The following is a 22,879-nucleotide window of genomic DNA, read 5'->3' as shown; positions in this document are numbered from 1 at the left end:
TGCAATAAGGAAATACAATCTATCAAAGAGCAATTATCATAATTAAATTCCTTGAAATCCAAGATTGTGGGTTCGTTGCTATCTAAAGTTTTAACCTCTTCAATCCCACTTTTACCAATTTTTGCATCAAGATCTAAAAACTCCGAATTTGTGGGACACCTTCTAACTAAAGTTGACTCATCTCCAGTCCCATCATGATCAAGATTCATATTGCAAAACAAGGATTTAATAGGGGACACATCAATCACTTTTAGACCTTAATCCTTATTATCATGAAAACTTTCCGGTTTAGAGGCCATCTTATTAACTAAGGTAGCCTGCTTATCCGAAATTTCAGCAATTAATTTTTCAAGATGAGAAATCTGAGATTTCAAACCATAAAATTCCTTAGACATGTCATCAAGCTCTTTATTCATGTACTTCGTAAAGCCTTTTTGTTCCTTAAGCTCGTTTCTAAAGAAATTATTATGCTCAATTGTAAAGTCATAAAGCTTCTGACGTTGCTTTCAATCTCATCCAATCTTTTAAGTTGAAGATCACCAAATCTAGGCAGGGCCATAAGGGCGACAAGCAACAAGAGGCAAGCCAAAAAGAGGCGAACGAAAAGAGAGGGTGAATAAAATGGCAAGGGTGAAGTGGGGGAGAGGAAAATGAGAGGCAAATGGCAAATAATGTAATGCGAAGGATAAGAGTTGTGATGGGTACTTGATATGTCTTGACTTGGGGTAGATCTTCCCGGCAACGACACCAGAAATCCTTCTTGCTACCTCTTGAGCATGCGTTGGTTTTCCCTTGAAGAGGAAAGGGTGATGCAGCAAAGCAGCGTAAGTATTCCCCTCAGTTTTTGAGAACCAAAGGTATCAATCCAGTAGGAGACCACGCGCGAGTCACCTCGTACCTACACAAACAAATAAGAACCTCGCAACCAACACGATAAAGGGGTTGTCAATCCCTTCACGGCCACTTGCAAGAGTGAGATCTGATAGAGATAATAATAATAAGATAAATACTTTTGGTATTTTTATGATATAAATTGAAAGTAAAGATTGCAAAATAAAATAGATTGGAAACTTGTATGATGGAAAATAGACCCGGGGTCCATAGGTTTCACCAGTGGCTTCTCTCAAGATAGCATAAGTATTACGGTGGGTGAACAAATTACTGTCGAGCAATTGATAGAATTGAGCATAGTTATGAGAATATCTAGGTATGATCATGTATATAGGCATCACGTCCGTGACAAGTAGACCGAATCCTGCCTGCATCTACTACTATTACTCCACACATCGACTGCTATCCAGCATGCATCTAGAGTATTAAGTTCATAAGAACGGAGTAACGCTTTAAGCAAGATGACATGATGTAGAGGGATAAACTCATGCAATATGATATAAACCCCATCTTTTTATCCTTGATGGCAGTAATACAATACGTGTCGTTTCCCCTACTGTCACTGGGATCGAGCACCACAAGATTGAACCAAAAGCTAAGAACTTCTCCCATTGCAAGAAAGATCAATCTAGTAGACCAAACCAAACTGATAATTCGAAGAGACTTGCAAAGATAACCAATCATACATAAAAGAATTCAGAGAAGATTCAAATATTGTTCATAGATAATCTTGATCATAAACCCACAATTCATCGGATCTCGACAAACACATTGCAAAAAGAGTGACATCGAATAGATCTCCAAGAAGATCGAGGAGAACTTTGTATTGAGATCCAAAGAGAGAGAAGAAGCCATCTAGCTAATAACTATGGACCCGAAGGTCTGAGGTAAACTACTCACACATCATCGGAGAGGCTATGGTGTTGATGTAGAAGCCCTCCGTGATCAATGCCCCCTCCGGCGGAGCACCGGAAAAGGCCCCAAGATGGGATCTCACGGGTACAGAAGGTTGTGGCGGTGGAATTAGGTTTTCGTGGTGCTCTCTGATGTTCTCAAGGTACGTAGGTATATATAGGAGGAAGAAGTAGGTCGGTGGAGCTACGAGGGTGGAGGGCGCGCCCAGGGGGGTAGGCGCGCCACCTGCCTCGTGGCTTCCTTGTTGGTTGCTTGATGTCCACTCTAAGTCCTCTGGATCACGTTTGTTCCAAAAATCACGCTCCCGAAGGTTTCATTCCGTTTGGACTCCGCTTGATATTCTTTTTTTGCGAAACGCTGAAATAGGCAAAAAACTGCAATTTGGGCTGGGCCTCCGGTTAATAGGTTAGTCCCAAAAATAATATAGAAGTGTATAAATAACCCATTAAACATCCAAAACAGAATATATAATAGCATGGAACAATAAAAAATTATAGATACATTGGAGACTTTTCAGCCTCCCCCTGGATGGGGAGAGGTTTCCCCTCTAGTCCTTGGCCTTCATGGTGATGATGGCCCCTCCGGGATCCTCCTCCATGCCCTCCGGTGATGATGGCCCCCTCCAGTAGGGTGCCAAAGAGGGCCTAAATTGATTTCTCGTGGCTACAGAGGCTTGCAGCGGCGGAACTTCCGATCTAGGTTATTTTCTGGGGGTTTCTGTATTTATAGAAATTTTTTGCGTCGGTTTCACGTCATGGGGGTCTCCGAGTTGTCCACGAGATAGGGGCCCACGCCCATGGGGGTGGGGCGCGCCCCCCACCCATGTGGATGGCTTGGGACTCTTCTGGCCCAACTCTTTTACTCCGGGGTCTTCTTTTGGTCCATAAAAAACATCAAAAATTGGCACGTCAATTGGACTCCGTTTGGTATTCCTTTTCTGCAATACTCAAAAACAAGGGAAAAACAGAAACTGGCACTGGGCTCTAGGTTAATAGGTTAGTCGCAAAAATCATATAAAATAGCATATAAATGCATATAAAACATCTAAGATGGATAATATAATAGCATGAATACTTCATAAATTATAGATACGTTGGAGACGTATCATTCTTTGCTGCACTTTTTGAGGGTTTATCATGATGATTAACTATGTTAATTGTTTTGAGGGCTGGCACTGGTGAAAGTATGAACCCTAAGCCTTATTTCCAAGCATTGAAACAATTTTTTATTTACTTTTGTTCCTTTTTACCTAGATTCCCTTATTTATTCAGATTACAAAAAGCTATTTCTACCATCCATATCACACCATCTATTCGTCGAACTAGTACACCTATACACTTGACAACTTTATTGGGTGTGTTGGGAACACAAGAGACCACTTCTATTTGATTAAAATGTTGCTTGAGGAGATCACTTTCATCCTACATCTTTCACGGATTGATAAACCTTATGTCATCCACTTAAGGAAATTTGTTGTTGTCCTACAAAACTATACGCATGGAGGCCCAACAAAGTCTACAACAGTAAACTGTGTAGTACACGTAAAGCTATTTGTGGCGCCGTTGCCGGGGAGGTGAATGCTTGAAGGTATATTCATTAGATCTTGCATTGTATCATTTATTTATTTTTGTTTGGTTTATAAAATATATCTACAAAAACTGAAGATGAGTGCACTTGGTCATCTTTATAAAGTATATCTTGAGAACATTGAGTTAGAACATGGTCGTGATGTATTTAGACAAGAATTTAGAAATGTGATTGACATGAGTTTCTTCGAATGTTAATCATGATTGCAATGTTATTAGTATTCTGCCCATGAATGCCATTAATATTAATGATGGTTGCACCAGGCATGATAAAATTTCTAAAGAAGTTTCTTATAAGCATGTCAATTTTTTGGAGAGTATAGACCTTGTGAAAGAACAAAATTTATGCATGATAAATATCATAAAGTGCATAGATATGAGAGAACTAGAATATGGCTTATAGAACGAGATGATTATGCTAAAGAATTGTGTTCTCTTCATTCACTTACTTTTGAACTTTGCAGTGAAGTTGGTCATCTTAATTTTCAATGCATGTCATATTATGATGACATGATTACCTTCATAATTGAACTTCGTCTATTTTTGGGGTGTGGACAACTATCATATAAAAAATGCTTGGTTTGAAGAATTCATTCTCACAAATTCAATTGATAATTTTATAAGGGAAATATATATGTTTTGTGTGGTGAATTGCAATGAGAATGCTTACATAGCCGAACATAGAAAGAAAGGAACTCTGATGGAATATAAAAAATATTGTTTCTTATGTTGCTACTAATAAAAGGGAAAAGGTTTCTATTTTTATCCTATTGTTTCTTATAATTAATCAAGTGATCAGGAGTAGCTTCCTTTCTAACCAATCTCTCCAAAGAGAAGCTCCAAAAAATGACTTAGCCCCACTCCTAAGGTGGTGAAGGAAAAGAAAAGGAAAAGAAGGAGAAATAAAGAGAAGAAGGTATACCTCCCGAATAATGTTGCTCCTATTTTGGTTGTGCCTTATGAAAATGAATCACAAACTATTGTGGAAGATGATTTTGGTGAAAATACTTATGATCTTGAAAATCTTTTTTGCGCCAACTTATAAAAATATGATAATAATGAGGAAGAGAGTATGATCTTGTGGTCTCCTCGGTTGTATTGCATGGAGAAGGTTAATTTGTACAAACTAATATCTTGTATATCTCTGGTCTCTCGCCAAACTTGTGTACCAATAATTTTATTTCCAAGGCATTCTCAATTTGGCTACGGTCTTCATTTTCTGGTATGACACCACAAGATATGCATGACAAGCATTGTTTGATGTATGATACAAATGCTATGGAATTGGTTGTCTAATTTATTTATTTTTGTGAATAAGACATACAATCATCCAAAAACAAGGAAATTACAACCATGTCATCTGAATGCCAAACATACTCGATCTCCAGAACAAGCCGAAGATACTCCACCGCCGCCACTTCTATGTCGAAGCCGGGGATGTGTATCTCGTGCTAAGGTCGAGCTAGAGCAACACTGGGAGAAGAAACCGCCATTATAGAAGCCTTGCGTTGATCGAAAATCCTAGGGCCAAACCATCTCTTGAACAAAACTTTCGCCAGCTTCGCAAAAGATGGTAGAGAGAACGCCGTTGCATTGGCAAAGAAGTACAAACCACCAAGGAATGATGTGTGGCATCACATAGACACCCAAATGGAGAAAAGGAGGTCACGACCTTGTTAATGTCGCAAAAAATCAAGGGAACATCACCCAATCCTCATTGGTTGTCTAATTGTGTGCATTGTATCCTTGCTTGACATGTGGTTATCCTAGTATAAAAATATACTTCACATATTGGGTGGTGTTGTTTGTGAGTGCAGCGATGGCTAAATACCAACCCTACGACACTTGGGAATAGACAAGGATTAGGATTTGTGTTTCAAATTAAATAAGGGTTTATTTTATAAAAATACATGCACCATCCATTCACAGCCACTCAAAATAGATTAAATTAGTGTCGGATCTATAGCCATTAGATCTTGATCCAACCATCTAGATGAGTGCTCGAAGTGGTATATATACCCACCCAAACCCTAATGCGACACAACCCCCAACCCCCACACCGCATTCTCAACCTTCGGCGGCGCGCTCATCCTTTTCCTCTTCTCTGTCCTTTCTCTCTTTGTGACACTATTACTTTTAATCTTCTCTGACAAGCTTGTTATTCTCCCTGTCAATGGATGGCAAGTTCTCTTTCCATCGGTTCCATATCATCATGGCGGAGTCCATTGGATTGGCTGTACTGTGGCTTGAAGCTTCATGGCACGTTTGTCAATGACTTCCTCAACTTGCATTGATGGTGAGGAAGGTGGATCTAGATGAAGTCAACAAAAGGTAATAGATTTTAAGGTATATCTACAATTTAGATCCTTTTATCTCATCAACATGATTTTTACAAATATATGTTGCATCAGACTTTGTTTACTCGTGTAGATCTAAGTATATTTTGTTTCTAATCTAGGTTGAGAATGTTTCCTGCTGGCGATAGCAAATCATTGTAAGTTAATAATTATGAAGGCAAGTTTGCACTAGCAAATCATTTTTTAATGTTATCAACATGTTTTTTTGAAAGAATATGTATGCTACCTAGATTTGATTAATTTCGGATCCAAGTCTGCTATATTTGCTACTCCTCGCTCACTATTATATCATGTTCTAACTTTTTTCTTCTAAATTGGATGTATGTAGACAAGTTTTAATGTGTTTGTTCTTTCATTGCAATCTGTATGTAGTCCATCTTGAAGTACCCAAAACATCTTTAATACTGAATGGAGGGAGTATTTCATAGTGAGATGGTTTTCAAGTTTTAATTTGAGTAAGTCATTACTCTTATTCCAAAAACCAAGTATGGATCGAGTGGTTAACATGTTTTCTTTTAGAGAGAGTGGTTAACATGTTGGATGGATGTGCAACACTTTCATAGCTCGACTCTCTACGACAGAGGTAATGGCCCTTGTCATAGGACTAAACGTTCGCATGACTAAAAGCCCGTCCGTATCACGCATTGCCTTACCCTTTTCCGGGCCAGTTTTTGTTATGTTGTACTTTTTCCTATAGCATCTATTAATTTATTAACAAAAACATCTATTTATTTATTCATCGTTTATTGTTTTATTGTTGGATTATCATACTAATTTTCTACCACTAATAATGATCCTGATCGATCTTGCGATGTGTAGCATGAAACCAAGACTAACTAGTTGTCTTTTAAAATTAGGGTAGCTGGAAATTTAGTGTCATCAACATCGATGTCATGTTTGTTATCCTTTTTTCTTTGCTATGATTATATATGATGCATGAAATTATTATTTGTGTGTCTTTCCACATATATCTTTCATAGGGATTTTTTTGTTAAGAAACACACATCTTTGTTTAGTATGATTCATCAATTCACATAATAGACATTTTGTTATTGTGGGGAAATAAACATGTTTGTTTGACCACTGTAAGATAATTTGTGTCCCTTAAATTTGTGCACGGTAGTTTCTGTTAAGGATATAGGCTGAGACATGTTTCTTGATATTTTTCAATGAGATAAAATGACATCTTTCTTGTTTAAGTGGCCCGATGAGAAATTTAGAAGCCAATAGTTTAACAAGGAAACAAAGGTATTTGGATTTCAGAAAGTAGAAAAAGAAAAAAATTGTAAACTATTCAGAAATTATGGCAAAAAATAAATAATAAAAGGCTTGTATTTTGATTAATTCTGTGCAATGAATACAGAAAGAGTACAAGCCAATATGTTGGGTTGTAGAAACAACACAACAGGGAATATGGCATTTTGGAGGACGAACTCCATGGAGACCTTTTTTGAAAAAATAACCAAAATCACATTTTAAAGTTTCAAAAATGGAAGAAATTGGACACGTCCATATTGATGTATTCTGCGTGTGTATAGTCCAATGATGAAATGCATTGTGGTGAGATCTGCAGAAAAAAGACAAATTCGTTCATTTTTAATAATGAGTAGTGCATGAATTGTTCACCATTTTCAAATCACGATTTTGTCTTTTTAGTGTAGCTTTCACAATAATGTATATCATCTTCAAATTTTACACACGTGTAGCATACATCCGTATGTACATGTGCGATTTTTTCAGAAATTTTTAAAACTTATAAAATGTGATTTTTGATATTTTTTAAGGAGCTCCATGGAGCTCGTCCTCTATTTAGTATTTTGGCTCAACATGAGAACGAGAAAAATTGGAAAACAATACATATGCTTCATCCAGATAGGTAGGTCGATAGGTGGATACAAGACCACCTTCTACGTGCACAATGCATATGACTAAGAAGAGACAAACAATTCAAAATGGCACTACATGATCAAAAGTTCAAAACTGGCGCTGGATATCTTTGCAAATAAGAGCCATGCACGTCCATCATCGGAAGAACAACTGGACACAGTTGGACTCCGGCTGGTTTTCGAAACCGACGGGGTCTTCTTATTAGTTGGGCAGTTGTGCTCGAACCCTGATGCATCATGCATCATCTCCTTTTCGGGCGTGAACCCTAGAGCCGGTGGCATGGCAGTCATCATGCCTGTTCCGGTGTCGGTGGCATCACAATAATTGTGTGCTACTACTGCGTCATCTCAATTCCGGCACCGAACCCCGGCGGTGGTGGCATCACCGTTATCATCATCTGCTGCTGAATCGTCTTATTCACGTACCCGTTTGCACCGGTGCCACCGAACTCACATCCCTCGCCTACAGTGGCATCATCATCATCTACTGCTGTCGATGAATCACTTCCTCCATCCTGCCGTTCGTACTGGTGCCACGAGTGTGAATAGCAGAATGGATATGATTCATTGACAGCACAAGATGATGACGATTCCATCGTTGTCGGGGCTCGCCGCGGGCGGTGGGTTGAGCTCGGTGGCACAAGAGCCAAAAGCGGGATGGGGAGATGATTCATCAGCAATAGATGATGACGGTGATGCCACCTCTACCAAGGCTCGCTGGCGGTGACAGGTTGAGCTCGGTGGCACCAATCTAGTGGCGGGATCGATGAGATGGTTCATCAGTAGCAGTTGATGACGACGATGTCATCATCGTTAAGCCTCACCGACGATGGTGGGTTTGAGCTTGGCTGCTTGGTGGCACCAACACCAACAGTGGGGTGGAGGAATTAAATTAGGGTGTGTTTGGTTACCTACCCGATTGAGGTAATGCAGGCAAAAAACCAACATCTTCATGTTGATTGATTGCCTGCATAGCATCAAGGCCCACATGGTGGCATGATGTTTGGTTGCATGTGTTTGTGCTTAGGGGTGAGCAGATGTAAAGCAAAACTGTTTGGCTGTGTGTATAGTCCAATGATGAAATGTGCTGTGGTGAGAGCTGCAGAAAAAAGACAAATTCGTTCATTTTTAATAATGAGTAGTGCATGAAATGTTCACCATTTTCAAATCATGATTTTGTCTTTTTAGTGTAGCTTTCGCAATAATGTATATCATCTTCAAATTTTACACACATGTAGCATACATCCATATGTACGTGTGCGATTTTTAGTATTTTTTAGAACTTATAAAATGTGATTTTTGATATTTTTTAAGGAGCTCCATGGATCTCGTCCTCTATTTAGTATTTTCACTCAACATGAGAACAAGAAAAATTGGAAAACAGTACATATGCTTCATCTAGATAGGTAGGTCCGTAGGTGCATACGAGACCACCTTCTACGTGCACGATGCATATGACTAAGAAGAGACAAATAATTCAAAATGGCACTACATGATCAAAACTGGCGCTGGATATCTTTGCAAATTAGAGCCATGCACATCCATCATCGGAAGAACAAATGGACTCAGTTGGACTCCGACTGGTTTGGAACCAATGGGGTCTTCTTATCAGTTGGGCAGTTGTGCTCGAACCCTGATGCATCATGCATCATCTCCTTTCCGGGCGTGAACCCTAGAGTCGGTGGCATGGCAGTCATCATGCCTGTTCCAGCGTCGGAGCATCACAATAATTGTGTGCTACTACTGCATCATCTCCATTCCGGCACCGAACCCCGGCGGTGGTGGCATCACCGTTATCATCATCTGCTGCTGAATCGTCTTGTTCACGTACCCGTTTGCACCGGTGCCACCGGTGCCACCGAACTCACATCCCTCGCCTACAGTAGCATCATCATCATCTACTGCTGTCGATGAATCATTTCCTCCATCCTGCCGTTCATACTGGTGCCATGAGTGTGAATATAAGAATGGATATGATTCATTAACAGCACAAGATGATGACGATTCCATCGTTGTCGGGGCTCGCCGCGGGAGGTGGGTTTGAGATCGGTGGCACAAGAGCCAAAAGCGGGATGGGGGAGATGATTCATTAGCAATAGATGATGATGGTGATGCCACCTCTACCAAGGCTCGCTGGCGGTGACAGGTTGAGCTCGATGGCACCAATCTAGTGGCGGGATGGATGAGATGGTTCATCAGTAGCAGCCGATGACGACGATGTCGTCATTGTTAGGGCTCACTGACGATGGTGGGTTTGAGCTTGGCTGCTTGGTGGCACCAACACCAACAGTGGGGTGGAGGACTTAAATTAGGGTGTGTTTGGTTACCTACCTGATTGAGGTAATGCAGGCAAAAAACCAACACCTTCATGTTGATTGATTGCCTGCATTGCATCAAGGCCCAGATGGTGGCATGATGTTTGGTTGCATGTGTTTGTGCTTAGGGGTGAGCAGATGTAAAGCACAATTGTTTGGCTATGTGCAAGTAGTTGGTCTGCTCATCCCTTTCAATTATGGTGGACTTGCCACCCATTTTGTAGCACACAACACATTATCAGCAATAACAACAGCAGAAGAACAGCAAGAACAGAGCAAAACCATCAAGAACATGCATATCATAAGTACTACTAGTGAGGGAGTCATGGACTAAGGGGTCCTCACGGCATTGGCCCATTGACTATGGACCGGACTGGCGAAGCTGTATAGCGAAGGTCTATGAAGCCGTGGTGTGTCCTCCAAGTCAAGGATAGGCAGGATCTCTTTACCCTTATTGTAATCTATCTCCGGTAACCCTAACCCTAATGTGTCTATATAAACCGAGGGTTGTAGTCTTTAGGGGGAGAGCTATATTCATCACCTCATCACCTTAGGTTTTAGCTCATGCTGATCTCGAGGTAGATCTACTCTGTAATCATACAATACATCCAATACAATCAAGTAGGACGTAGGGTAATACCTCTTCGAGAGGGCCCAAACCTGGGTAAACACCGTGTTCATCGTCCCTTGTTCCCCATAGATTCTAGATCCACAGCTCGGGACCCCCTACCCCGAGGTCTGCCGGTTTTGACACCGACATTGGTGCTTTAATTGAGAGTTCCATTGTGGGGTCGCCCAAAGGATCGATGGCTGGCCTGATCGTAGGCAAAGGCATCGAATCCGGGGACTTCTTTGTCCCCAGTCAATTCTTAGCGTTCAGCAGCATCATTTTGCATGCTGACTCGACTCGTCGTTTGAATCAGATTGACAACTTCGCTCCTGAACACCGAATTCGATTCGGTAATCTGGAATACATCATGGACACGCGGGGCGATCTAGTCTTCGCCGGATTCACTACCCCTCCCACACCTTCGCAGGCCTCGTCGTGCCCGCTCTGGAGTCCCCCTCCGATCTTATCTACAGATCGACCCCCACCCTCTGAACAGCGTAGAGCCAGGAGGGCTCCGCTTCAAGTGGGGGCCAGACTCCGCCTTTGGCTGGATCCATCATGTCTGCGGAGGGCCCATCCTCAGCCTTTGAGGCAGAATCAGGAGGCGGAGGCCAAGAGTCAATCTCGACCGAACCTCTCCGTCACAACGCTCCTCTGGCCTTGAGTCCTTACTACGAACCGGCAACCAATGGCCAGGGGTCACCCCCGGCCCAAAGCAACTCGATCTTGAACCCCGGTGTGGAAACCACACACAAAAACCAATGCTCGTCCTTGATCTCCAATGACAATTCGGACCCCCTCAAGGATCCGGCACCGCACCCCGAGCTTAGTTCGGCCTGTGGAAACCAAGGACCGGCCAGGGCACTGACTGCCCCCACCTCATGAAAACGGAATTTGGCCTAGAGCCCTCAGATTCGGCGACCCTCGCTATGTTAAACAAGGCGCTAGACCGAATCCAGAAAGTGACCATCCAGGAGGACCTGCCCTCTGCTGACAACCATCAGCCCTTCGAGGCATTCCACGAGGAATTTTACGTCCCACCCACCACCCATTTGGTAGCCACTGTCGATGATTCAACAGATATGCTAGATTATAATTATGAAAACGCCAAATACATGGATGAAGATAGTGGAGCCACGACTAATACCGCTATTGCACCCCCCGTAACCGGCCACTGGTCAGCCACGTCCACCTACGATATTTACACGATGGACACCCCCAAGGACGGCGATGGCACTCCCAATCAGGACCGAGACAAGCCCGAAGATGAGCCACCCAAACGCCGAAGACAGCGCCGTCGATCTAAGCCACGTTGAAGCCATGCGAGAAACATGGACTACACGGAGAACGGCACCACGAATAATATGGATGACCTCGCCGGAGCCGCAGCTAACGAACATCATCAGGATGACCCCACGGGGAAGGAGGACCCGTTCAACCCAGAAAACCCCAATGACTCCGAAGGCAGCAACTACCTCCCATCCTCTGAAGAGGAGGCCAGTCTCGTGGATGATGATTTCATCGTCTCCGAAGACCCGCTGGAGCAAGAACGGTTCAAGCGGAGGCTTCTAGCCACCGCCCGCAGCCTGAGGAAACAAAAGCGCAAAATCAAGGCCGAACAGGACACCCTCAACGATCAATGGACCAAAGTCCTAGTCGTCGAAGAAGGGTATGGCCGCGAACAACCAATCAAAAGCTATCCCAAGCGAATATTGTTGCCGCAGTTCGATGTCGAGGTTGTAGAGCCAACACGTCTGACATATACATGCACCGAACAGCCGGACCGCCCCACTAGAGGGCGGGACAGAGGAGCTGATGAGGCCGAGCACCCCGCCGCCCACCTCACCGTCACACCAAGGATTAAGTGCGTCCGGCCTATGAATATGACCTCCGCCATGACCTAGACGCTCGAGGAGGCCGTACCAGGTCCATTTATGGACCCAAAGTAGACCCACCCACTCACTGGGAAGGATATTACGATTGGTTGAACCGAAACGATAGAGCCCGGGAGCAGCAGCGGACTGATACGTCTCCAATGTATCTATAATTTTTGATTGTTCCATGCTATTATATTATCTGTTTTGGATGTTTTATATGCAATAATATGCTATTTTATATTATTTTTTGGGACTAACTTATTAACCTAGAGCCTAGTGCTAGTTTCTGTTTTTCCTTGTTTTTGAGTTTCGCAGAAAAGGAATACCAAACGGAGTCCAAACAGAATAAAACCTTCGCGATGATTTTTCTTGGACGAGAAGACACCCCAGAGACTTGGAGATCAAGTCGGAAGAGCCACGAGGCGGCCACAAGGGGGAGGGCGTGCCCCCTTGTCTTGTGGGCCCCTGGTGACTCCACTGACCTAATTCTTCGTCCTATATATTCACATATATTCCCAAACCATCGGAAGTATCCACGAAAACACTTATCCACCGCCGAACCTTCTGTTCCCGTGAGATCCCATCTTGGGGCCTTTTGTGGCATCCTACCGGAGGGGGATTCGATCATGGAGGGCATCTACATCAACTCTATTGCCCTTCTAAGGAAGCATGAGTAGTTTACCACAGACCTACGGGTCCATAGCTAGTATCTAGATGGCTTCTTCTCTCTCTTTCATTCTCAATACCATGTTCTCCTCGATGTTCTTGGAGATCTATACGATGTAATCTTCTTTTATGGTGTGTTTGTCGTGATCCGATGAATTGTGGATTTATGATCAGCTTATCTATGAATATCATTTGAATCTTCTCTGAATTCTTTTATGCATGATTTGATATTTTTGTAATTCTCTCCAAACTATTAGTTTGGTTTGGCCAACTAGATTGGTTTTTCTTGCAATGGGAAAAGTGCTTAGCTTTGGGTTCAATCTTGCGGTGTCCTTTCCCAGTGACAGTAGGGGTAGCAAGGTACGTATTGTATTGTTGCCATTGAGGATAAAAATATGAGGTTTACATCATATTGCTTGAGTTTATTCCTCTACATCATGTCATCTTACTTAATGTGTTACTCTGTTCTTCATGAACTTAATACTCTCGATGCAGGCAGGAGTCGGTCGATGTGTGGAGTAATATAGTAGATGCAAGCAGGAGTCAGTCTACTTGACACGGACGTGGTGCCTATATTTCATAATCATTGCCTTAGACATCGTCATAACTTTGCACTTTTCTATCAATTGCTCGACAGTAATTTGTTCACTCACCCTCTAGTGAAACCTATGGCCCCCAGGTGTATTTTCCATCATATAAGTTTTCGATCTACTATTTTGCAATCTTTTACTTTTCGATCTATAAACCAAAAATACCAAAAATATTTACTTTATATTTTGTTTAGTTCATCTATCTCTATCAGATCTCACTTTTGCAAGTTACAGTGAAGGGATTGACAACCCCTTTATTGTGTTGGGTGCAAGTTGTTTGATTGTTTGTGCAGGTATTGGTGATTTGTGAGTTGCCTCCTACTGGGTTGATACCTTGGTTCTCTAACTAAGGGAAATTCTTATGTATACTTTGTTGCATCACCCTTTCCTCTTCAAGGGAAAAACCAACGCAAGCTCAAGAAGTAGCACGGACCCAGATGGCCGAAGACCTTCGAGGCGATGTAGCCCGAGTTCGGGGCGCTGCACAACCCCTGTGCTTCACAGAGGGGGGTAATGCAACACCAATTCCCAGAAGGCTTCAAGCCTGTGAACATCGAACCATACGACGGAACCACAGACCCGGCCGTATGGATAGAGGATTTCCTCCTCCACATTCACATGGCACGAGGAGATGACCTCCACGCCATCAAATATCTGCAGCTGAAGCTTAAAGGACCAGCTCGACACTGGTTGAACAACCTTCCCGAAGACTCTATAGGCCGTTGGGAAGAGCTTGAGGACACGTTTCGAGCAAACTTTCAGGGCACCTATGTCCGGCCTCTAGACACGGACGACCTGAACCACATCACACAACAACCCGAAGAGTCTGCCCGGCAGTTTTGGAACCGATTCTTGACCAAGAAGAACCAGATTGTCGACTGCCCGGATGCCGAAGTCTTGGCTGCTTTCAAGCATAGTGTCAAGGACGAATGGCTCATAAGAAAGCTTGGCCAGGATAAACTAAGAACTATGGCAGCCCTTACTTCTCTCATGACCTGCTTTTGCGCAGGCGAAGACAGTTGGCTCGCTTGTAAAAGCACCAATCCCGACACACCCGACACCTTCGAGGTTCGGGACGCTAATGGAAAGCCACGACGTAGCAAGAGTAAACGTCGCCACAATGACGGCGAAGGCGAGGATACGACAGTAAATGCCGAGTTCAGAAACCCGAAGTCCGGACCCCAAAAGAAAGCTCCTAAAGGAAACAACGACGGTCCATCCAGACTAGACACAATTCTGGACAGGACTTGCCAGATCCACGACACTCCAGAGAAGCCCGCCAACCACTCCGGACGTAACTGTTGGGTGATAAAGCAGGCCGGTAAGCTTATAGCCGAAGACTCAGGCAAAAGCCCTTGAAGTGAGGACGATGACGAGCCCCGCAAGACGAATAGTGCAGGCTAGAAACCCTTCCCTTCCGAGGTCAACACGGTAAACATGATCTATGCAACCCACATACCAAAGAAGGAAAGGAGGCGGGCGCTTCGAGATGTATATTCCGTCGAGCCCGTAGCGCCAAATTTCAATCCATGGTCAGCCTGCCGATCACTTTCGATCGCACGGATCACTCGACCAGCATAAGCCATAGAGGTTCCGCAGCCTTAGTACTCGACCCCATCGTCGATGGATTTAAAATCCCAATGGACGGGGGTAGCAACCTCAACCTGATATACGAAGACACAATGAGGAAGATGGGGATCGATCTGTCAAGGATCAAACCCAGTAACACCACCTTCAAGGGGGTCATTCCAGGAGTAGAGGCCCGCTGCACTAGCATTGTGACGCTTGAAGTAGCTTCAATTTAACAATATCATTATCCACATCTTGCTTCTTTTGCACATCACACAAATCAACAAATATGTTTAGATGGGTAGCGGCATCTTCACTAGGAAGTCCAGAAAATTGATCTTTCATAACAAGATTCAACAAAGCAGTATTAATTTCACACGATTCATCATCGGTAGTAGGAGCAATCGGAGTGCTAATAAAATCATTGTTGTTAGTATTGGAAGAGTCACACAATTTAGTATTATCTTGAGCCATCGTGACAAACAATCAATCCAACACACAAGCACACAAGAAGCAAGCGAAAAGAGGCGAATGGAAGAGGGGCGAAGAAAAGGCAAAGGTTTTCGAAAATCGTTTTATAAGTGGGGGAGAGGAAAACGAGAGGCGAATGGAAAATAATGTAATGCGAGGGAGAAGAGTTTATGATGGGTACTTGGTATGTCTTGACTTGGCGTAGATCTCCCCGGCAATGGTGCCAGAAATCCTTCTTGCTGCCTCTAGAGAATGCGTTGGTTTTCCCTTGAAGAGGAAAGGGTGATGCAGCAAAGTAGCGTAAGTATTTCCCTCAGTTTTGAGAACCAAGGTATCAATCCAGTAGGAGACAACGCACAAGTCACCTAGTACCTGCACAAACAATTAAGAACCTTGCAACCAACGCGATAAAGGGGTTGTCAATCCCTTCACGGTCATTCGCAAAAGTGAGATCTAATAAAGATAGTAAAGTAAATATTTTTGGTATTTTTGTTGTATAGATTGGAAAGTAAAGATTGCAAAATACTAAACGAGATGCGATGTAAATAAAAGAGATGCAATACAATAAGAAAGAGACCCGGGGGGCATAGGTTTCACTAGTGGCTTATCTCAAGATAGCATGTATTACGATGGGTGAACAAATTACTACCGAGAAATTGATAGAAAAGTGCATAGTTATGAAGATATCTAAGGCAATGATCATGAATATAGGCATCATGTCTGTGTCAAGTAGATCTAAACAGTTCTGCATCTACTACTATTACTCCACACATCGACCGCTATCCAGCATGCATCTAGAGTATTAAGTTCATAAGAACAGAGTAACACATTAAGCAAGATGACATGATGTAGAGGGATAAACTCAAACAATATGATATAAACCCCATCTTTTTATCCTCGATGGCAACAATACAATACGTGCCTTGCTGCCCCTACTGTCACTGGGAAAGGACATCGCAAGATTGAACCCAAAGCTAAGCACTTCTCCCATTGCAAGAAAGATCAATCTAGTAGGCCAAACTAAACCGATAATTCGAAGAGACTTGCAAAGATATCAAATCATGCATATAAGAATTCAGAGAAGAACCAAATAATATTCGTAGATAATCTTGTTCATAAACCCACAATTCATCGGATCTCGGCAAACACATCGCAAAAGAGTATTACATCAAATAGATCTCCAAGAACATCGAGGAGAACTTCGTATAGAGATTAAAGAGAGAGAAGAAGCCATCTAGCTGGTAACTATGGACCCGAAGGTCTGTGGTAAACTACTCACGCTTCATCGGAGAGGCAATGGTGTTGATGTAGAAGCCCTCCATGATCGATTCCCCCTCCGGCAGATCGCCGGAAAAGGCCCCAAGATGGGATCTCACGGGTACAGAAGGTTGCGGCGGTGGAAAATTGGTTTTGTGGCTCTCTGGGATCGATCTAGGGTATAAGAGTATATATATAGGCGAAAGAAGTACGTTAGTGGAGCTACAAGGGGCCCATGAGGGTGGGGGCGCACCTACCCCCCTAGGCGCGCCCTCCTGCCTCGTGGCCGCCTCTTGGAGTTCCAGACTTCGACTCCAACTCTTTGGGATTGCTTTCGGTCCAAGAAAGATCATCGCAAAGGTTTCATTCCGTTTGGACTCCGGTTGGTATTCATTTTCCGCGAAACTCTGAAATAGGCAAAAAAAACAGACACTGGCACTGGGCCTTCGGTTAATAGGTTAGTCCCAAAAATAATATAGAAGAGCATATTAAAGCCCATTAAACAATGAAAATAGATAATATAATAGCATGGAACAATAAAAAATTATAGATACGTTGGAGACGTATCAGGAACCAATCTAGGGCTCCGGCGGAGCTGTTCTGCCAGGGAAACATCCCTCCAGGAGGGGGAAATCATCACCATCACCATCACCATCGAGCCTCTCATCGGGAGGGGGTCAATCTCCATCAACATCTTCACCAGCACCATCTCCTCTCAAACCCTAGTTCATCTCTTGTTCTGATCTTTGCCTCAAAACCTCAGATTGGCACCTGCGGGTTGCTAGTAGTGTTGATTACTCCTTGTAGTTGATGCTAGTTGGTTTATTCGGTGGAAGATTATATGTTCAGATCCTTTATGCACATTAATACCCCTATGATTATTGACATGAATATGATTTGTGAGTAGTTACGTTTGTTCCTGAGGACATGGGAGAAGTCTTGGTATAAGTAGTCATGTGAATTTGGTATTCGTTCGATATTTTGACGAGATGTATGTTGTCTTTCCTCTAGTGGTGTTATGTGAACGTCAACTACATGACACTTCACCATTGTTTGGTGTAGGATCGAAAGAATGTCTAGAGGGGGGGGTGATTAGACTACTTGACCAAATAAAAATCTAGCCTTTTCCCAATTTTAAGTCTTGGCAGATTTTAGCAACTTAGCTCTAGTCAAGTAAACAACCTACACATGCAAGTCTAAGAGTATAGCAGCGGAATGTAAAACATTGCACATGAAGGTAAAGGGAGGAGTTTGGAGGGAGCAAAAGCAATGTAGACACGTAGATTTTTGGCGTGGTTCCGATAGGTGGTGCTATCGTACATCCACGTTGATGGAGACTTCAACCCATGAAGGGTAACGGTTGTGCGAGTCCACGGAGGGCTCCACCCACGAAGGGTCCATGAAGAAGCAACCTTGTCTATCCCAACATGGCCATTGCCCACAAAGGACTTGCCTCACTAGGGTAGATCTTCACGAAGTAGGCAATCTCCTTGCCCGTACAAACTCCTTGGTACAAATCCAGAATCTTGACGGAGGCTCCCAAGTGACACCTAACCAATCTAGGAGACACCACTCTCTAAAAGGTAATAGATGGTGTGTTGATGATGAACTCCTTGCTCTTGTGCTTCAAACGATAGTCTCCCCAACACTCAACTCTCTCACACAGATTTGGATTTGGTGGAAAGATGATTTGAGTGGAAAGCAACTTGGGGATGGCTAGAAATCAAGATTTATGTGGTTGGAATGGAAGATCTTGATCTCAACACAAGTGTAGGTGGTTCTCTCTCAGTGAATGTAAGTTGGAAGTGTAGGCATGTTCTGATGGCTCTCTCCATGAATGGAGAGTGGGTGGAGGGGTCTATATAGCCTCCACACAAAATCTAACCGTTACACACAATTTACCAAACTCGGTGAGACCGAATCGTGAAACTCGGTCGAACCGATTCAGTTCAAAATGTGAACGTTAGGTTTTTCGATGGGACCGACACATCAACTCGGTGGTACCGATTTCATTAGGGTTAGGGCATAATGTAATCTTGGTGAGACCGATTACACAAACTCTGTGGGACCGATTTTGTTAATAAGCTAACCAGAGAGTTGGTCAGGCAAACTCGGTGGTACCGATTCACTCATCTCGGTTGGACCGAAACGTTAGGAAGGGGAAACAGAGAGTTTGTGTCGGATTTCGGGTTCCGGCAGACCCTTAAGGTTCGAACACTAGGGTGCGCGCGGAGATTTCGCCTCCTACCTACCTGCACCCCTCCGCCACGCTAGGATCAAAGCTATGGGAAGAACAACACAAGAGACACAGGGTTTATACTGGTTCGGGCCACCGTTGTGGTGTAATACCCTACTCCAGTGTGTGGTGTGTGGATTGCCTCTTGGGCTGATGATGATGAACAATACAAGGAAGAACATCCTCGCGAGGGTCTGTTCTTGGCTGGGGCGATGAACTGCTGGGAGGAGTTCAGTCACCTTTCTCTCTCTCTCTCTCTCTCTCTCTCTCCGCTTCCAACCGGACGACCTTCCTCTTCCTACCCCCCCTTGCTGTGTGGGTGGATGGTCCTATTTATAGAGGCCCTGGTCCTCTTCCCAAATATCGAGCGGGAAGGGAGCCAACAATGGCGGGCTAATTTGAAGGGGGGCAGCAAGCATCAACTATCCTGACAAAAGTAGTCTTCGCCTGCGCAAAGCTATGGTGATGACGCCGTCTTGGGCTCCACGGTGACCTCCGTCTCGTAGTCCTCCTGGTCTTGGTCTCGTGGCACCGAAATGGCGACCTTTGCCTGATGCCTCGGTACTCTGCGGCTGCACTTGCCCCCTTTGCACCAAAGAGGAAAGGAGGACGCTACGCGGGCTGGCACCCGCCTGGCGCCCTGAGTCGTCATGGCTTGCGTCACGGGCACCTCGCGAGGTACCCCGCCTTGATCTCTCTGCCTCCTCGTGAGCCTGCCTGATGAGGCCGTGCTTGAGGAGGCTCCGCGTCATCCGCCCCGCGAGGCTTGGCCCCTCGCGAGGGTCTTGAGTTTGAGTTGGTGAAGATGGGCCGTGCTGGGCCCCCCTTTGAGCCACGCCGCAGGCCGCAGGCAGGCAAGTCTGGGGACCCCCGTTCCCAGAACGCCAACAGTTTGCATTGAGAACTCGGTGGGACCGATCTCTCATCTCGGTTAGACCAAAATGTTATGAAGGGAAACAGAAAGTTTGCAATCCCATCTCGCTGAGACCGAGATCCCTATTGGTGAGACCGAAAAGACTAGGGTTTTGTGGCAGTGGCTATGTCAACTAAACTCGGTGGCGCCGGATGGATAGTTTCGGTGGGGCTGAGTTTGACTTTTGGTTTTGGACATATGTGGATATGAGAAAGTTGTTGAGGGTATTGGAGCATATCACTAAGCATTTTGAGCAAGTAACCCATTAAGCAACACCTCGTCCCCTTTTAATAGTATTGGATTTTCCTATGGACTCAATGTGATCTTGGATCACTAAAAGCTAAAATGTAGAGTCTTGAGCTTTAGAGCTTGAGCCAATCTTTTGTCCTTAGCATTTTGAGGGGTCCACATTTCTAATCCATGCCATGCCAATCATTGAGATTTCCTAAAATATTTATCTTGAAATAGTATTAGCTCAATGAGCTATATGTTGTTAGGAATTACCAAAACCACCCAGGGATAGTTGCACTTTCAATCTCCCCCTTTTTGGTAATTGATGACAACATATGGATCAAAGCTTCGACAAATGATTATAAGATTGAAATACATTGTCGCTTTGAGAAGTATGTGATAAGCAAGAGCTCTCCCTAAATTTGTGCATTATTTAAAATTTGCTTTCGAATGCAAATGCACCATCGATTAGGATCATGGGTTACTCTTACATGTCACATACATCTTGGTGGAGCGCTCAAAATGATATAACTTAAAAGCATGCACTCATCACCAAGCAAAGTGAATGATCATATAAGAAAATAGAGGATAATATCATCCAAGCAAGAATTAATGTAGCATATGATCAATCACATGATCACACAAGTATCTCACACAAGGACATAAAGTATCTCACATAGGCACACAATAAAAAGTTCAACCAAAAGCAAAGAAGCAAAACACTCTCTCGAAGCCTATGATCTATACATATTTCTTCCCCTTTGGCAACAAGTTACCAAAAAGTTCAAATATGCATAGTGCTATGCGTCTCTCAGGCTTGGTCTTCGGGTGGTGGTGTAGAGAGAACTCCAAGGACGAAGGCATCCCTTGATGTAGTTCGAGCTGGTGGAGTGGCTGCTGGAGGTGGTACTGGGGCTGTAGCTGCTGGTGCTGATGCTCTTGTACCAGGTACATGCATTGCAGCAGGCCTCTATCCTCTAGGCACTCGCTGAAATGCATTAGTAGTTGCCTTCCCTCTCTTCTCTTCTACTTCCTCCTAGAGCTGCTCAACTGCTGTTTGAATCTCAGTTACCTTCAGATCAAGATCATAAAATTTGGTTTCTACGATCCTCTCCAAGCTCTCCTGGTTTTGAGTCAGGGTGGCCAAGCCCTTCTCAATCCTCAGTGTAGACTGGATCAGATATGCAAGTTGATCTTGCTTGCTCTTCAGGAAAACTTGAGATGCCTCTTCAACACTTGGCATCTTGGCAGCTTTCTCAGCCTTTGCTTTGGCTCTCTTCTCTTGTGCTTGAGCTGATGATGGTTCCTCCCCATTCATCACTACAGTGTTGTCTTGAAAATCAGGATATAAGGGTAGATGCTCCTTATCCATCAGATATGTTCATGTGCCCATCTTGGAGTTGATGAGCTCCTGAATGTGTGGAGCATACCCACAACTTCTCTTCTGGTCAGCAGCAGTCCTCTTCATTGTCTCTACAATCAGACTCATGACCTTGAATTTTTGAGGGACATCAAAAAGCTGTAGTAGGTTGATAGAATGCCCTCCGATCATCTTGTGATCTCCTGACTTGGGTAGCAATGTGTGCCTTAGGATCCAGTTGATGGTAGGCAGACTAGACAACAAGTAATGTACTGACCCAAGCTTGTGAGTCTCCAAAGCTTTATCTAGGATCTCCTTGTACATGTTTGCCATAGTGTTGTGGTCTTTCTTCTTCTTGGCATACACATCGAAGTCATCCTCATGTTCCTTTGGGGCATTTATCAGCTTGGCCCATTCTTCAATAGTGTACTAGTACCTAGTACCTCCAGACATCCATATGATCTTCCCATCTGGGTAAAAGTGAGCAGTGGAGTAAAACTGCATGATCAGCTCATCATTCCATTTTGTGAGCTTATGTCCAACAAAGTCATCTACTCCACATGCTTTGAAGCTGTCATATACTCCTGGGAAGTGATCTTCATTATCCTTGATGAATTCCCAATCAACCCATCTCATGTCACAAGCAATGGGCTTCTTGTCAAGCAAAATAGTTTCATAGAAGTCTTGTTGTTCTTTTGTGTGGAACCTGTAGTCAACTGCAGTCCTTCTCCTCACTGCATAGGGACCAGACTGTCTCCACAATCTCAGTCCAGCATCTTTTCTGATGTGCATGTCTTCAGCCACTGGATGAGTATCATTGTGGTCTGGGATCTTGGGTTTCAACTTTCTCAACACATGGGATTCATCATCCTCTTCTTCAGCTTCAGGCACTGGGGCCTTGTTCTTCTCTTCAGCAGGAATACTTCTGGTGTTTCTCTTGGGCTTAGTGGGCTTCTAAGCTTGAGCTTTGGGAGCAGCTTTGGGCTTTGATGTTGCAGCCCCTGACTTAATCACATCTCCCATAAGCTTCTGAGATTTGGGTGCTGGAGCATTCTCTTCATCTTCTTCTACGAGATCCTTGAACATGGATGATCTCCCTAGAACTCTGGCAGTGGTCTTCTTGACCCTCTCCTTTCTCTTCTTGCCTTA

The 22,879-nt window shown here is 43.8% G+C and overlaps 1 protein-coding gene across 2 annotated transcripts; it reads left to right on the top strand.

Annotated features, from left to right (window-relative positions):
* The first annotated feature begins 5,450 nt into the window (after window positions 1-5,450).
* Window positions 5,451-13,268, top strand: LOC147991343 (uncharacterized). 2 transcript variants are annotated; one of them, XM_087522186.1, is made up of 2 exons: window positions 5,451-5,723; window positions 5,851-13,268. In XM_087522186.1, exon 2 carries the CDS (start codon window positions 11,892-11,894, stop codon window positions 12,462-12,464), a length of 573 nt encoding a protein of 190 aa, XP_087378312.1. In that variant the 5' UTR covers window positions 5,451-5,723; window positions 5,851-11,891; the 3' UTR covers window positions 12,465-13,268. The 2 variants fall into 2 exon arrangements, with proteins under 2 accessions (XP_087378312.1, XP_087378314.1); XM_087522188.1 differs by having other exon boundaries at window positions 5,451-5,738.
* The last annotated feature ends 9,611 nt before the right edge of the window (window positions 13,269-22,879 follow it).

This window comes from Triticum urartu, chromosome 1A, assembly GCF_056163025.1.
Source record: "Triticum urartu cultivar PI428250 chromosome 1A, HENAU_Tu73, whole genome shotgun sequence".
Lineage (NCBI taxonomy): Eukaryota > Viridiplantae > Streptophyta > Magnoliopsida > Poales > Poaceae > Triticum > Triticum urartu.
This window is presented reverse-complemented; position numbering and strand designations above follow the sequence as displayed.

What these genes read in the sequence shown, in the direction of transcription:
- LOC147991343 (XM_087522186.1), top strand. Translation starts at nt 11,892, where the DNA reads ATGGACTACACGGAGAACGGCACCACGAATAATATGGATGACCTCGCC.